This window comes from Symphalangus syndactylus, chromosome 1, assembly GCF_028878055.3.
Source record: "Symphalangus syndactylus isolate Jambi chromosome 1, NHGRI_mSymSyn1-v2.1_pri, whole genome shotgun sequence".
Classification (NCBI taxonomy): Eukaryota; Metazoa; Chordata; class Mammalia; order Primates; family Hylobatidae; genus Symphalangus; species Symphalangus syndactylus.
Genome location: NC_072423.2, coordinates 149,437,554 through 149,455,236, shown reverse-complemented (window position 1 = coordinate 149,455,236; position 17,683 = coordinate 149,437,554). Strand labels below are relative to the sequence as shown.

General features: G+C 46.0%; 1 protein-coding gene across 3 annotated transcripts in view; it reads left to right on the top strand.

Moving 5' to 3' along the window:
- GATA4 (GATA binding protein 4) overlaps positions 1-17,683 on the top strand; it is an 83,797-nt gene that overhangs the window by 28,200 nt on the left and 37,914 nt on the right. For all 3 annotated transcript variants that reach the window (XM_055288110.2, XM_055288153.2, XM_055288121.2), the window contains exon 2: positions 2,882-3,954. In XM_055288110.2, the coding sequence (XP_055144085.1) occupies positions 3,339-3,954 (616 nt within the window). In that variant the 5' untranslated portion in view covers positions 2,882-3,338. The remainder of the gene's footprint in view (positions 1-2,881; positions 3,955-17,683) is intronic.

Genomic DNA, 17,683 nt, shown 5'->3' with positions numbered 1-17,683 from the left:
CGGACCGGAGCCGTGACTTCCCTCCGCCGGCCACGGCGCTGCCCGGATCTGCCGGGATATGTCGCTTGGCTTTGGGCTCAGGGGTCACCGTGGGCAGAGGGAGGTGCCGGGGTAGCGGACTGCTACCAGGTTGAGGAAAGGAGGGGACTTTTGGTTGGGGAAAGAGTGTGGTGGGGGACCCGCGGCCGGTGGAAGCCCTGGGGCAGCGCGGCCCGCAACGCGGAGGTTGGGGAAGCGCCTCGGGAAAGTTTTTCCTGTGTTTTCAGAAAAGGAAGACAACCGAGAGCAGGTTTCAGGCTTTTAAAGAAAGCCTGCGGTGTGGAGGTGATGCTCCGCACACGTCTGTGTCTCCTTCCCTGCTGCGGCCGGCTTGGTTATGCCGGCTCTCGTGTGACCGTCCTCCTCGCTGCAGGCGGAGAGCGGAGGCGTAAACCCAGGCCAGCGAGGAGTGTCCTATAAAGGGACGGGGACATTTGGGCGCTTGCAATTCTCCCATTCTCAAAAATAGATCGGAAGAGGGCTGTTGGTTGATTCTTGAAAGGAAAGCGCATTTCCTGTTGGCCTGCGAATTTGGGGTGAACTGGGACGAATGATCAGAAGGAGAGCCTCGGTAGTTGCTGGGCTTTCTCCGCCAACTGCAGGATCCAGACTCAATTTCAGCAACCAGCCAGAGGCGTTTTCCAAGAGTAGCTAATTCCTTGTCTTTCCAGAAAGTTATAGAGGGGTATTTTCTCCACCTTCTATTGTTCTAGTAATCCAGCGCAGGCACTGTATCAGCCATTTGAAAAGGCAGAGAATGTGATAAAGACAAATATTAGATTTATGACATTTTTTGCATTTACATTCTAAAGTCTGCAAGTTACTACCTGTATGTATACTGGAAGTTGAATTATAAAATTCTAAATCTCTTTTCTTTTCTAAAGTTATGAGAGAAAAAAATATTACATTATGTTGAAGAACTGCAGGAGTTGAGTATTCCAGAAAATGCAATGAAACAGGTCAGCTACTTGATTTAAAAGTCAAATATTGGATCTTTTATTAAGGTAAACCCATAATTCTTTAACTTTATTTTCAAAAGGAAAAGTTGGTGACCTCAGGTCAATTTTTTTTTTAAATCCATTCTCTAACCAAACTTGCTGGAATGAACTATTTGCCAAGCCAATAGTTTATTGCATATTTTGAAAGCAAATAGGCTTTTAGGAGTTACCATGTGACTATATAACACAATACAGTAGTATTAATTCCATTATTATTACTAGTGATGTTGCCAAAAATGGTGAAAAGCGTTACGTAGTGTGTACTAAAGATTCCATTTCCAGATTTTTACGGTAATAAAGATGATCATTTATTATAGTACATACATTTGAGGTACTTTCTTGTATTATACTAGAAATCTGTAGTAATAGTCAACTGTTATTTAGAACTTTCTTTTTGCCTGTTAGGACAGTTTTATAAAAACCTGTTACAAATATTTTACAAATATTAATTTATAATCCTCACTCCTAAGCTTCACGATGATTCTACAAAATAGGTACCTTTAATATTTGCATTTTGCAGATGAGGAAACTGAGGCACAAAGAGGCTAAGTAATTTGTCTAAAGGTATTTATTCCATAAGTGTCAGAGCCTGGATTCATACATAGTTAATATTCTTGTAAATCTACTATTGAAATAAAAAATAAATCTTTGTCGGGAGTAGTTGCCTCTTTTTAAAGAGAGAAATGGAGTGTGGTGGACAGCTTCAAGCCCCTGGAGCCCTGGAGCCCTACTGATCCCATCCCCTTCCCCCACCCCTTCTGATTGTACTTTGATCTTAGACAAGTTTCAAAACTTTCCAGTGCTTCAGTTCCCTCTTGTAAAATGAGGAGAGACACCTGTGCTTAGTAGAGTTGTAGAGAAAAGGACCTGGAGGTAATTCAGACTGCAGGTAATTAAAAAAGTGTAGCTCTTATTTTATCAGAAAAATTGCCTGATAATAACAAAACGCAGGATGCTGGGAAGTATATAATCAAGTTCTACAAACTGCTCTTTCCCCAAGCATCCACCTTGGTGTTATGATTCTGCTTATGGGTGGACTTCTGATTCTATATGAAGAACCCATCCAGTGAATTAGAATTGTCCAGTGGGTTATTCTGTAGAGCGACATTGTATATTCTTCTCACTTTTCTGGTTCTCATATACAATTTGCAAAACGTCTAAATTATAACTATTTGCAAGAAACCTGTAACTTGTCCGATTTGACGTCCACATGGTATAGTGTATGGATGAGGGTTTCACAACTCTCTTCATGAGGCTTAGCAGACACCGTTGTTAACTTATAAACATTTGGACTCTACTTCTGTTTTTTTTTTTTTTTAATTACAAACAAAACTTTGTTAGGTTGTTGTTTTGTATAAAGTTTGTCCTTGCCCCCCCCCCCCCCCCCAGGGACAATCTAAAGTTCTTTCTAGGCCAGTAATACTTGGGGAGCGATGGGGAACAGAGGAGATGAGAGATTTCTTGGGTCCCAGGCACTCTGCATTAACCCCAAACTTTTGGACTTAGAAAAATATGCTTGCAGAATAAGGTAACATTAAATTCCTTCCTGACAAGCAATACAAAAATAATTGACTAAGATCACAACCAATAACTGCACACCCAAGACCCAGGAAGCCCCTGGTCCCCGGGGCGCCTCTCCCGAGGCTTGCCTGGGCCGCCTGACCCAACGCCTGGACAAAACAAAGGCCCCTGCTTCCCGGCACCGCGCGTCCTCCGGAGCCGCACCCCAAAATCCCCGTGGCGACTTCGTTTGCAGCGTGGAAGAAGCAACCACGCAAGTGGAGAGTGGGTTCAGAAAGCTCTGGGATGAACCGCCCTCTCTCTTTCTGTCGTTCCTCCTTTAGGACCCTGGCTGCAGCGAGGAGGAAGGAGCCAGCCTAGCAGCTTCTGCACCCGTGGCCGCGGGTGTCCTGGAGGCCTCTCGGTGTGACAAGTGGGGGACCCGAAGGCTCGTGCGCCACCTCCAGGCCTGGACGCTGCCCTCCGTCTTCTGCCCCCAATAGGTGCTCCGGACCTCCAGGCCCTGGGGTGAATTCAGCTGCTCCTGCATCAGCTTCCGGAACCACCAAAAATTCAAATTGAGATTTTCCGGAGTAAACAAGAGCCTAGAGCCTTTTGCTCAATGCTGGATTTAATACCTATATATTTTTAAGCGAGTTGGTTTTTTCCCCTTTGATTTTTGATCTTCGTGACATTTCCTCCCACGCATATTATTGTTGTTGCCGTCGTTTTCTCTCCCCGCGTGGCTCCTTGACCCGCGAGGGAGAGAGAGGACCCCGAAGCCGGGAGCTCGCAGGGACGATGTACCAGAGCCTGGCCATGGCCGCCAACCACGGGCCGCCCCCCGGTGCCTACGAGGCGGGCGGCCCCGGCGCCTTCATGCACGGCGCTGGCGCCGCGTCCTCGCCAGTCTACGTGCCCACACCGCGGGTGCCCTCCTCCGTGCTGGGCCTGTCCTACCTCCAGGGCGGAGGCACGGGCTCTGCGTCCGGAGGCGCCTCGGGCGGCAGCTCCGGTGGGGCCGCGTCTGGTGCGGGGCCCGGGACCCAGCAGGGCAGCCCGGGCTGGAGCCAGGCGGGAGCCGACGGAGCCGCCTACACCCCGCCGCCGGTGTCGCCGCGCTTCTCCTTCCCGGGGACCACCGGGTCCCTGGCGGCCGCCGCCGCAGCTGCCGCGGCCCGGGAAGCTGCGGCCTACAGCAGTGGCGGCGGAGCAGCGGGGGCGGGCCTGGCTGGCCGCGAGCAGTACGGGCGCGCCGGCTTCGCGGGCTCCTACTCCAGCCCCTACCCGGCTTACATGGCCGACGTGGGCGCGTCCTGGGCCGCAGCCGCCGCCGCCTCCGCCGGCCCCTTCGACAGCCCGGTCCTGCACAGCCTGCCCGGCCGGGCCAACCCGGCCGCCCGACACCCCAATCTCGGTGAGTAGGAGCGCGAGGACTGGGGCGTGTGAGGGCCGGGGCAGGGACCGTCTTGAGCCCTGTGGAGGGCCTCTTCTTTTTCCACGAAGGCCTTCGTTGGGCTGGGGATGGTGCTTGACTACCTCGAGGTTCTAGGGAAGGCAGAAGCCAGTGCGGGACTGGCGACACCACAGCCCCAGGAGACCGGCTTCTGTGGAAGGGGCCGGGCCTGCCCGCCGGGGCCTCTTCTGAGATGGTGTCAGGGTCGGAGTGCGGCCTCCCCGCCATCCCAGACATCGACCGTGGCCGCGCTGCGATGTGGGTGACGCGGGAGGACAGCGGGCTCCCTGGAGAGCCGGGGGCAGCGGCCTGGGATCCCCTGCTGGCGATTGCTGAGTTTCTGCGCCCCTTTCCTCCCCGCCTGCCCTCCGGCCTCCGCAGGGAACTGATTACAATGGTTTGGACCTCAGACCTTCTGGGCCATTTGGCGGCCCAGTTGGAGGATCCCTCGGGGTAGCTGATGATTTTCCCGTCGGGGGTCTCACACCGAGAACAAAGGAGGGATGGACAAAGGAGACGCCGGGGAGATGCGCGGAACAGGAGCCCTGGCACCGTGCGGGAGCCACCGGGCCGGGCGCGTGGCCGCATCATGCGGGCCGCCGGGGAGCGGACACGCCCGGTCAGTGTCCGGAAACATAGGGACCCCAAACGGGCTTGTTTATGACGCCCGAGTTAAATGGAGACTTTGCAGTCGCTTGCACGCGTGGAGCCTCCTCTTCTCGCGTGGGTCAAGATTGGAAATAACCATTGTGGTAGGTTCCATGCAGTGTTTCCATTGGATGTCAGACGGGGAGGGACGGCAAACGTGTCTCAGGCTCCACTGATTCACAAATAAACGCAGCGGGATCTGAGACGGGGCCTGAGAACCCGGGCCGGGGGAGAAAGGGAAGTGGCAACCCCTAGTTCAAAATGCAAACGACCTCTGGAATTTCGGGAAGGGACGGAGGAGTGAGTTTGGATTGAGCCCACACTGTGGGGGAGGGGAAGCCCGGGCTTGAGAAGCAAAGCTCGCGTTTATTGACCACCTACTAAGTGCTAAATCCTTCTGCATTTGTTCTCACTTTGAAGAGTAAAGGCTACCCCTGTCAGGTTTCCAGTCTTGGGCTGGCTCCGCGAAGGGTCTAGGCTTTGAAGCCCTTTTAAATTATCCTCGGGCCCAGGGTGGCCAGGGAAGGTCCCCGGGGGTGCAGCCAAATACACATCGCCGGCAAACTGATTAACCCTGGAAGTGGCGCCGAGGCCCGGTCTGTAGGTCTTAGTGTTCCCCTCCCCCTCACCCCTCTTGGGGAGCCAGACGGCCACCCCCAGGGGAGGAGGGGCCCGGCCGAGCCTCGCTGCGACCTTTGCGAGATAGCGCGGCGACATCGCCACACAGTGGCGCCCGCAGGCGGGAGTGCGGGGCGGGGCGCGGCGCCCTGGCCTTGCGAGCTTACGGGGTCCTCTCCAGGGCCTCTGGGGCCTCTGACTTAAAATAGGGAGGACTGGGACAGGAGATCGAGGCCATCCTGGCCAACATGTTGAAACCCCGCCTCTACTAAAATACAAAAAAAAAAAAAATTAGCCGGTCGTGGTGGCGCGCGCCTGTAGTCCCAGCTACTGGGGAAGCTGAGGCAGGAGAATCGCTTGAACCCGGGAGGCAGAAATTGCAGCGAGCCGAGATCGCCACTGCACTCCAGCCTGGTGACAGAGCAAGACTCCGTCTCAAAAAAAAAAAAAAAAAAGGAGGACCGGTACAGGGAGAGTTTGCTTTGTAACCCCGGTAATCCTGGAGGGAATTTGGTGTTTGGTTAAGGAAAAGAGAGAAGTTCAAAATCATGAGTTACATCCAGCAGTGTAAAAACTAAATACCCGCCGGGCGCGGTGGCTCACGCCTGTAATCCCAGCACTTTGGGAGGCCGAGACGGGCGGATCACAAGGTCCGGAGTTCCTGGCCAACATGGTGAAACCCCATCTCTACTAAAAATACAAAAATTAGCTGGGTGTGGTGGTGTGTGCCTATAGTCCCAGTTACTTGGGAGGCTGAGGCAGGAGAATTGCTTGAACCCGGGAGGTAGAGGTTGGAGTGAGCCGAGATTGCTCCACTGCACTCCAGGCCTGGCGACAGAGGGAGTATGTCTCAAAACAAACAAACAAAAAACCGAAATACCATTTGAGTGCACACAGTATTCGATTTTAAAATGTCAGCCATGCCATGTAGAGGCTGCTGATGAAGTGATGTTTCCCAAATTCCCATGTCAGCAGATGGCAAGCTGACCTCCCTGAGCGTCTCTCTGCCAAGAACTGCCACCTGCCTTCTCTGGGCTCTTCCCGGATAGCTTATGAAGTCCACAGCCTTTGAATCTGGCCTAGAGGGTAGCTTTTCTCTTCTGCACCCAGCCAAGTGTTTTCGGAGAGGTGCAGCTCTCTGTGAGGGAACACAGGGCATGTTGAACTTGTTGGCATTCATAGCTTCAGCGTGTTATGCAGGTGGCACTTACATAAAAGCAATTGAAATTAAAAGCAGTGCATGTGGCCAGGCGCGGAGGCTCATGCCTGTATTCCCAGCACTTTGGGAGGCTGAGGCAGGAGGATCATTTGAGGCCAAGAGTTCGAGGTCAGCCTGGGCAACATAGTGAGACCCCATCCCTACAAAACATTTTTAAAAATTAGCCAGGCATAGGGTGGCATGCCTGTAGTCCCAGCTTCGGAAGCTGAGGTAGGAGGATCACATGAGCCCGAGGCCACTGCACTCCAGCCTGGGTGACAGAGTGAGACCCTGTCTCAAAAAAAAAAAAAAAAAGAAAAAGCCAGTGCATGTGAATATGCCTTTTATATGTTCTTCCCATCACCTGGGCTCTCCTACCTGCCTGGCAGCTTTAGTGAGGACCAGCATCACATACTAGCTGACCCTGAGTGATGGCGGGAAGATGAGAACTGACCGCAGCTTTCTGAGGAGTTGCCACTGAGCCCTAAGATGGCCAGTGTGGTGGGAGGAGCACAGGGTTTTAAAGTTGGCCAAACCTAGATTCAGTTCCAGGAGGCTCGTGTTATCTTGGGCAAGTTACTTACCTGTCTTGGTCTCACCTCTTTTTTCGTAAAATGGGATCATCAAAACAATGTTTAGTGTTGCCTTAAATTAGAAAAATAAGGTAATACTTTTGAAGGATTTGGCTTTGGCCCTTCATAAATGATGGTTATTTTATTGAATAGCCACTCACTATCATGTAGAGTTACCAATTTTGCTGGTGTGCCCAGGACTGAGGGTTTTCCCAGAATGTGGGATTGTTTGTGGTAAACCTGGGACAGTCCCCACTGAACACAGATCGTTGGACGCTCAATGTGAAAATGGGTGCTTTACCCATCGTTGTGGTTTGGTAATGAGCTGAGAACAAAGAAGAAACAGCAGAGGAGAAGCAGCTGAGAGCAAAGGAGAAGCAGCATCGTTCTTCCCTCTGCTGAGATTCTGGAAGTAGTCACTTAAGTGCTGCCAGCTGCACTTGGTCTTGAAGAGTGAGTAGGAGTTTGTCAGGAAAAGAACAAGCAATTTTTTAAAAAAAGAAATATTGGCCATTTTATAGGAAAAAAAAAGACAAAAAGAGGCCAGGTGCAGTGGCTCACACCTGTAATCTCATCCTTTGGGAGGCTGAGGTGGGAGGATTGCCTGAGCTCGGGAGTTTGAGAGCAGCCTGGACAACACAGTGAGACTGCATTTCTGAAAAAAAAAAAAAAAAAAAAAATTAGCTGGGCATGGTAATGCATGCCTGTAACTCCAGCAACTCAGGAGGCTGAGGTGGATCGCTTGAGTCAGGGAGGTTGAGGCTACAGTGAGCTGTGATCGCACCACTGTACTCCCACCTGGAGAACAGAGCAAAGACCCTGTCTCAAAAAAAGAAAAAGAAAAAGAAAAAGAAAAAGAAAGGATATACTCTGCTTTACTAATATGTTGTGTAGTACCATGAAATAATACAGTGCAACCGGGCCTTTGGTTTAAATAATGTATTTGTCACAATAGGTAAAACTATACAGACTAATTCACCCTTAACTCAGAAACTGTTTTTAATTTCAATGAGGAGAAATAAGAGAACACTTTTATTTTTCTATGTAACTGCTGTAGTTTTAACAATATCTTGCCATAGTTCTTATGTTGGTTATTTGAATAGGGCAAAAATCAGAATAATAATAAATAATAAAAGTTAACAGGGGCCTCTGTAAAGCCCTGAACTTAGGTTGAAAGAAATGTGTGGCCTGACTGCAATGTATGTGAACTTTAATTCACTCCAAGTTCCATTTGAGCTACGACCCTAAAACAACTGTTAAAATCATTAATTAGGCTGCATGAATGGAATTATGTGACCTTACTGAGGGCAGGTACAGAGTCTTACTCATTTTTAAGTGCCTGGCACATGTTGGGCACTTAGCAAATATTTGCGTAGGGATCTTGCTGGTAATTGCCCCAGGACTCTGCCCTGCCTGGGTCCAGCCACCCAGAATGGCTGCCTGAGTCCTTTAAGAAGCAAACTGGAGAGCCCTAGGGGAATGGTGGGCAGGATGGAAGAGGGTTCTGGAAAATTCAGGGAACCACTGGAGGAAAGCAGGGCTTTTAGGCTGGAGAAGTCACTGAGTGGATAAAAGCAAGATGGAGTATGACTGTGTCCAAATTTCTGAAAAGAAAAAAAAAAAGAAAAAAAAGTCCATGGCCTTTTAACTGTGTGTTACTGAAGGTGAGCAGCTATTAGATGCAAGAACACTCCTAGATGATTGCGGTTGTGTGGAAATGCAATATGGAATATGGCTTGTCTTCATCATAAACTCCTGGGCGCTGGAAGCACTTGTGGTGGAGCTCTGGATCTCTGCGGACAGTTTTTGCCTTGCAGGGGCTAGGATCTGCATGTGCCTGTGAAACAGCCTTAGCCGGAGAATGTAGCTGTTTCCTTTTAAAGAACCCAGTTACGGTGGTTACACATGTATCTCCATATGGCAAAATTGTGGAGCTGTGCTCTTAAAATGGGAGTCTTTTATTGCATGTACATTACACCTCAGTGAAGCTGATTTTTGTACCAGTTAATGCTTGTGAGTACTTAAGGCTGAAAAGGAGACCGAAATGGAAATAGATTGTAAATATGCCTTGACGGATATATGGTGGTAGGTGTTACTGGAAAGGCTAGGAAAATATATTTTACTATGGAATAACAATTATTTTGTGTAATGGAGAAATAAGCAATTATGATATTCTCCAAGGATTTCAAAAATTTTGAATCATTTTTAGAGTTGATAAAAATAACAACACAATGAAATACATGCACAGTATATCACTGTGTTATCCAAACAATTTATTTAAAAGAAGTTTTGCCCCATTAGGGACGGAGTGGGGGCATTCAAGGTGTTCTCAGAGTTTGTTTATGGTGCAGGTCAGTGAAAAACCCTGAAGTGTTTTCTAGATCTTTTGGGACCTGCTTATCAAGTACGCTAGTGGCTTTCAAAGCCGGTTCATTTGTGCAGGGAACTTTGTGAGACTGAAGAATGATTTGTCGATCTTCAGGAAAACCAAAGTTGTTTAACTTTCCGGTTACCACCCTGAGCAGGTCAGTCAAAGCTGGGGTTGGTCTGTGGTGCTAAGCTGAGAATGAATTAAATAAGGAAGGTGTGTTGGGGTAGCCAGGGGTGTGTCACTACCTCTAGTGAGCCCTGTCACTTGCCCAATTGTGTCCCATCAAAAGGTCAGGCCACATTTGCTAGGCACTTTCTAAGCACTCAGGTGGAATGATGCCCGGGAGACAGTTCTAGATAACGCTTTATTCTGTATGCCTCGCCATTTTCTTTTCTTACTTAAATGCACTAAGAAAACAAACATACTGAGGTGTGGGGAAACAGGAACTCTGATACCTGTGGGTGGGAGTGTAAATGGCTCTGACCTTTATGGAGAGTCTTAGGTGTAGTAGCCATAAAATTGCAAAGTAGACAGCCTTGACTCCGGAATTTTCACTTTTAGGGATTTGTTCCACAAATACACCAGCACATATTAATTTCAGCATTGCTCGTAATAACAAAATTGGAAATAATCTAAATGTGCATCCTTAGGGGACTGTTTGTATGCATGTGGCACATAGAAACCATAAGCTATGTAGGCAAAAAATAATGAAGTTCATTATCTAATGTATGGAATCCTCACAAAGACATTTATAAACGCAGGAAGTGTATATAGCACTTTACTCTTTGTGTTAAAAAAAAGGAAGAAAAATATTATATTCACTTGAAAATACAAAATCTCACAAGAAATTTGTAACACAGATTTGCCTGTGGGGAGGAAAGCGGGTAGTTGAGGGATAATGGTAGAAAAGGGACTTTCGCTATGCATGCCTTGGAACTTTTTGAATTTTTTAACCACCTTAATCATTTTTATACTCATTTCTGTGCTTCATTAATCCATTTAATAACAAGAAAATACATTTAACATACAGGGAAGTTAAAGCTAAGTTTATTGTAAAAATTTAAATCATCGGCTGGGTGCAGTGACTCACACCTGTAATCCCAGCACTTTGGGAGGCTGAGGCGGGCAGATCGTGAGATCAGGAGACCAGCCTGGCCAATGTGGTGAAACCCTGTCTTTACTAAAAATACAAAAATTAGCTGGGCATGGTGGCACGTGCCTGTAATCCCAGCTATTCAGGAGGCTGAGGCAGGAGAATTGCTTGAACCCGGGAGTTGGAGGTTGCAGTGAGCCGAGATCACACTACTGCATTCCAGCCTGGGCGACAGAGCAAGACTCCATCTCAGAAAAAAAAAAAAAAAATTCAAATCATCTTAGCCATTTTTAAGTATACAGTTCAGTAGTGTTAAGTACATTCGCATTGCTGTGTATCAGATCTTTAGAACTTAAACTCTGCCCATTAAAATACGACTCCCATTCCTCTCCACACCAGCCCCTGGTAACCCCCATTCTATTTTTTTCTTAAGAATTTGACCACTCTAGGTACCTCATACAAGTAGAATCATACAGTATTTGTCGTTTTGTTTCTGGCTAATTTCATTTAACATAATGTCTTCATGATTCATCCATGTTGTAGCATGTGCCAGAATTTCCTTCCTTTTTAAAGCTGAATAATGTTCCATTGTATGTGTAGACCATGTTTTGTTTATCCATTCATACATGGATGGACACCTGAGTTGCTTCTCAGGTGTCCATCCTGAGAACTGTGTAATCAATTATTGTGAATAATAGCCAAGACTATTATTCACAGTAGTCTTGGCTATTGTGAATAATGCTGCTATGAACATGGGTATGCAAATGAAACCTTTTGAATTTTGAAGGATGTGCCTATATTACCTAATTTTAAAAACATATTAAACTAAGTTTAAAAAAAAAGATATATGATATTCATGAATCAACTTCCTGAAAGTAGCATCTTTTTTTTTTTTTTAAGAAGATTCTATATTTAGTGTTTATGGATGCACAGGATAACTGCTTTAAGGCTTAAGTTGTTTTTTATTAAATTTGTCTTTTACCTATTCTTTTACAAGTTTGGGGGTTTTCCTTTGTACTCAAGCTTCCTCAAGATTCTTAAAGGCAGATCAAAACCATCCTCAGTGGCAATCCTGTATTTGGCTTTTGATTTTGCTTATCTCACAGGAGGTTGCTTTACTGAGAGGGGGAAATCTCTACTCCTGGTCTCAGTACTGGTAGTGGATCTAAATCGGCAATGGGCAGACATCCCAGCCCCACACTACTGTGGCTTCCCCGATTGTTGGCACAAACAGTCACATACTAGGCAATGGTGACCTCTCCAGGTAGGCAGTTTTCCCTCAGGTTATATTGGAGTTAGAACCTGCCTGAAAACCACTAACCGGCTGCAGTGGTGGGATTGTGTGAAGAACAAGTTACCTTCCTCCAGGGCAAGGTGATTCTTTTAAACAAATTTTAAGACAATTTAGTTGTACTGAATTTAGAGCTGAAGCCAGTTGCAAATGTTGCTGCTTGTGTCTGCATAAGAAAGAGGAAGTATGCTAGTTTTCCTTTCCTTGTTCCAGAAGAGGGCAGTTCTTGCCGACGAGAGCTGCTGCTTTAAGAACTTGAAGCAACTTTTCTGACATCTGAGACTATTTGTCTTTTGGGAACTTATTTGTCCTAGCCTGCCTGCAGAACCAGCTGATAAGGCTCTCTTGGGAAGGAGTATCGCTCTGCTATATTGACCTCTGGTAGACCATGACATGGCCCCATGTACCATACAACATAAACCGGTTACTAAGACTAATTTAATGGCTATCTCCAGAGCTACTCTTTTGTCACCTTCTAAAGAAGACAGGGAAGAAAATATAAATGGGGTTATAATAGGAATAATCTTGAATCTGTTTTAATTTATACAAAATACATTTATAAGTTTTGGTACATTCGTGTTTGGATACTGGCTAACAACTTTTTAGCGAGAGTAGCCTGTATCTTGCATGTTATTCCATTGAACAGTAAGGTGGATCCCTGTCAATGAAGAAATCATCTGATGCCAGGGACTTCGAAGTCTTTCTCCAAGAGGTAGATAATGATGATCTCTGTTTTGCTGGAAAGGAAGCTGATACCCAGAAAGAGGCTGTAATCTCAGGTCCCCATGGGTAGTAAACAGCTCCGGTTTGGAACCCAGGTAAGTCCAACCTGCAGGATTGTACTTTCCCCCTTTCCCCACACTTTCCATTTGCCAAATCTGATATGAGGGCACTTAGCTCTTCAGAACCAGAAGCTATGTGTGATTGAAGGACTCTATTAAACCTTAGGATTTTCCATGACTTGTCGCTCCCATCCGCTTCCTCTCCCCAGGGTAGCTTCTTGCCTGAGTTTCCGTTTGCTTCCCACCAATCATTGTCTCTCCGGGAGCAATGTCGTCCTATGGAACCTTCCGTATCATTCCTCAACTGTAAGCTCTGCAGTTGAGGAATACAATGTTAGGAATCCCAGTGTTGCACAAACTTCCTTTTTAGCCCTTGGATTTTGGTGTGCAGAGAATTAAAGATACTTCCCAGGATTCAGACCCTTCCAGTGAGAGGATTCTCCTAACTCTAGGGGAACTGTTGGCTGCTTAAGAGCAGAACCATATGGCTCAGGCAAAAATCCCATTCCTAAGAGAAATCTGTAACTGACCTCTCTGTCTTCCCTTTTCTTTGAAGATTTCAAATATATTTGGGGTAAAAGCAGAGAAGGAAGAGGAGAAAAGCACAATAAAAGCATAATAATGATGATTTTAGTAAAGATAAGAATAGGGGCATGGATCAAGACAGTGACTTAAACCCCAGGCAGGAAAAGCCCCGTGGAGTTGGTCTGAACTGAACGTAGCAGCCCATCAGTGGAAGTTTTCTTATTTCTGGCAGGTGGCCTGTGCTTTTATCTATTACTGCTCTGTAATCAGAATTGAGCCACGATATTCAAGCTTCTTATCTGAATGATGGGAATTTGGTTTTCTGGCCTTCTGCATTTTGCAGGAGCCCAAGAATTGACCTGATGTTTTAAAATATATTTTCCCTCCAAAGGAGGAGTATAATCCAGACAGGTGGGCCATTCTGTGTGTTTAAAGTCATTGAAAAACCTCTGCAAGTAAAATTTGAGGCTGTCCGTAACCCACATTGAATAGTTACAGATGTATTTTATTTTGGAGGAGGAAAAATCCAGAAGTTACTACCACAATTTGGTGGGAATTTCGAATTTTGGAGTTTTCCTTTGTACTTAAGCTTCCTCAAGATTCTTCCAGGCAGATCAAAGCCATGGGTTTTGGGATCCCTTAATCACAAATCCAGTTTTGCTTCTTAAATTCTAATCAGTCCTTAAGTTATTTTTTAAATCTTCCTTTCTACTCCCCAGTTTAAATCTCCATTTCTACTTCTGGAAATCCAGTCAAACCTTATCACTTCCATTTAGAACTGATCGATAGCAACTGGTGAGCAGGTTAATTATAATCGCAGAATAAACGCTGAAGTCTCAAAGTTCACCACTTTTGCAATGTTTCCAAACCCCTCGGGACCATGCCAGGAGGCGCTCATTGACCCATTCAGAGCAGGTGTGGGAGTTTGAACCAGGGGCAGACAATCGGATCTGATTCAAACAACTCAATTTGGTTTCTTATCTAGAGGTTTTCCTATCTTATGATGTCTGTCATTTTAGATAAAAAAAGAGTTCATCAATTGAGCTGGGACATGGCAAAGTTACATTTTATTCTGATAAAGGTTTTCTAGTTGTTGGTTTATCAGCTTGGGTTGAAACGGTGTCTCCGTCAAGGTCTGCAATGACCTTTTCAGATATTTTATCAGGTATTAGGTGGGGGAGTCCTTTTTTTTTCTTTCTTTGACCTAGAAAAGAATGACCTGACTTCCAAGATCATAAATCAAACCAGTAGAGACAGGCAATAATACAGGTTGCCCCTCAAAATTGAGTAGGCGGGGAAAACAAACAACAAATAAAACCTTTCCCTAGCATTTAGGGAGAACTTAACTTGACCCGAAATAAAGAATGTAGTTCCCATGGAGTGCACAGATGTAGGAAAATACTGCTTGTTTTAAAAAAGAAAATGCTTTCCAGGCAAAAATGGCTTCAGAAAAACACGTAGTATTTTTTTTTTTTTCAAATAGTATCAGGGAAACTTCTTTTATGAAACTCAATGTATATTTATTACAGAAAAATGGAAAACTCACATAAACCAATGTAAAAATAATTGGTAATCTTACCATCCAAAGATAACCACTGTTAGGCATTAATCCTTGACTTCTAGTTGACATACATATACAGGTGTGTGTATAACTACATTATTAAGTAGTCATACAAGGTACTGTTTAAAGTCATTTCAGCACTGATGGCAGTTTCTGTAAAATTAGTGACCCAGATTGGATCCTTAAACACTGTTGCCATTTTTAAATAAAGCAGAAGTGAGAAATTGATCAGCACTGTCAATAACAGCTGAATGGAAGAGTTGGGTGTAAAAACATATTTTTTAATCTTATGGTATATAATTTATAGCCACTTTAAAACTAGAGCATATTTGTAAGTTTTAAATTAAGGTCCTTCAAGCGAGGTGCCCCCAGGACGTGTGATTTACTAGGCCTCACTGGGGAATGGGAGTTGCAGCGCTGAAATCTGCTATTTGAAAAGGGGTGACCCAAGATCCCAGTAGCCGCAGGGAGGTGAAAGCACATTGGTCTGGTGCGGAGAAACCCTGGGCTCCTCTCCCAGACCCTTCTCTTCCTGCGGTGTGACTCACTGTGCCTCTCTCTGCTTGTGTGGCCATTTGTAAGGTGAAGAAATCAGGTCAGGTACAGCAATGGTCAGAAGGACTGCTCTACCGCCCTTTGGAGATGTTTAAAATCCAGTGTCTTCTGGCATGCCCCGTGATAGTCATTCAGGCTGACTTCGTCTTTCCTGGTACCACAGAGGCCACATTAACATTAAGCCTTCCTGCGCCTGCGTGGACATCAAACTCGAATTCATGCTTGCCTGTGTCAGGTAGGTTTCCACGGCTGCCTGCCTCGTTTTAAGCAACTCTGTGAAATCTTGGGTTTGATGGACTCATCTTTTCTTTTTATCTTTTATTTTAGATTTGGGGGTGCATGTGAAGGTTTGTTACATAGGTAAACTCGTGTCACGGGGGTTTGTTGTACAGTTTATTTCATCACCCAGGTATTAAGCTCCAGTACCCAATGCTTATCTTTTCTACTCATCTCTCTCCTCCCACCCTCCACTCTCAATTAGATACCAGCGTCTGCTGTTCCCTTCTTTGTGTTCATAAGTTCTCATCATTCAGCTCCCACTTATATGTAAGAACATGCGGTTGGTTTCTTTTCCTGCATTAGTTTGCTAAGGATAATAGCCTCCAGCTCCATGTGTGTTCCCTCAAGAGACATGATCTGGTTCTTTTTTACGGCTGCATTGTTTTTCTTATGCAAAGTGACCTCAGGTGCTCTGAGTTTCCTGCTGCTTGGGCTTTGCTTTTCGTTTAATAAACCCACTCAGTGTTGTCTGCAGGTCTAGGCAGTGGTGGAGATTTCATAGAAGATCAGGTCCCTTCACACCCCAACTCCACATGCGTGATTTGCTCCATCCATCCACCAGCCAATAAATACTTCCCCCCATTCCCTGTGAGCCTGGCGCTGGTCAGGCTGTAAAGATACAAAATGAACGGAAATGTCTCCGAATCCCAGCAGCTTAGAGCTTGTTAGTGGGGGGAACACGTGGATGTGTACTCTTAGGGCAGGGGATGAAGCACAAGGGGGCGAAAGTGGGTTCTACAGAGCCCTTAGGATACCGAAACTGGCCTCGGCGCCTGAAGTCAAGGCCAGGCTTTCTGGGCAAGGCAGACTTGTGGAATCCTAAAGGATGAGTAGGAGTTTGCTGCTTATGGGAAGGTCATTCTGAGCCCAGGACTTAGCTTGAATCAGGCTGTTCTGCAGTCCCGAGTGGAGCGCACGAGGCAGGAATGCAAGCAGAGGCATGGCGTTGAGGGCTGTTAGAAGGCGGGAAAGGTGAGCAGGATTCGAGCAGCACTTCAGATATAGCGCTTTGGTTATGGTATAAAAAGGCGCAAGCTCCTGGCTGTTGGTTTTGTTTTGCACCCATGCAGGGTGATAAGCGCCTCCCGCTGAGTCACCCGTTTCCCATCGGAGAAGGAACTCTGGTTAAAATGAAGCCACACGCTAAAGGCCAGTTTGGGAGGATTTATGTGATGTGCTTCGGCAGTAGGGCACAGCGGCTGTGTGGTTTGAGTTCAAGTTGAGGGCCAAGAGGGGACGAAACGCAAGGCAATTTTAGTCCCCAAATCTGGATCCCTGCCCTGGGAAGGAAGAGGAGTGTTCGTCTGACCCAGGAGGTCAAGCATCTTGTAATTCTGCCCTCTTCTTGTACTTTCTTTAAAGGTGGTGGGATCAAATAGGATTACAATATAGATAATTACAGGGGACAATACTATGATGCAAGGATGGATTGCCAGACCCTGTAGGGTGGATCCATCTACCTCCCAGGAGGTGTAGAGGTGAAGAGGAAGGGCTCAGATTAACCAGTCTTTCTTTGTCATTTGAATCTCTCTCACTTTGATCCATCACCCTTCCTTTAATTTTAAGTTCAATTTCTGCCTTTTAAATAAATTAAAAAACATTTTTTTGAGACAGACTGTCACTTTGTTGCCCACGCGGGTGTCTAACTCCTGGGCTTAAGCGATCCTCCTGCCTCAGCCTCCCAAAGTGCTAGGATTACTGGTGTGAACCACCATGCCCCACCTAAATAAGTTTTTTAATGTGAAAAATTTCAAACATAATAAAAATAGAAAGTAGAATATTCATCCCTCAGCTTTGACAAATATCAATTCATGGCCAGCTGTTTAATCTATACATTACTCACTTTCCCCCACACAGTGTTATTTTGAAGCATATTCCAAACAGCATGTCGTTTCACCCACAAATCCTTTTGTATATATCTCTGAAAAATACGAGGACTCTTTTATTAAAAAAAATACAGCCCCAGTGCCATGTTATCACCCTGAAACAAATTGTCACTCTTTAATATCATTTAATATGCAATCACTGTTCAAATTTCCCAGTTTGTCTAATTGTCTTTAATGCCTTGTTCCAATCAGGATCTAAATGAGGTCTAAGCGTTGCCTGTGTTATGCCTCTTAAGTTTCTTTTAATCTATGGGTTTCTCTTTCATCTCCTTTTCTTCTCCTTGCATTCTGTTTGCTAAAGAAATGAGGCT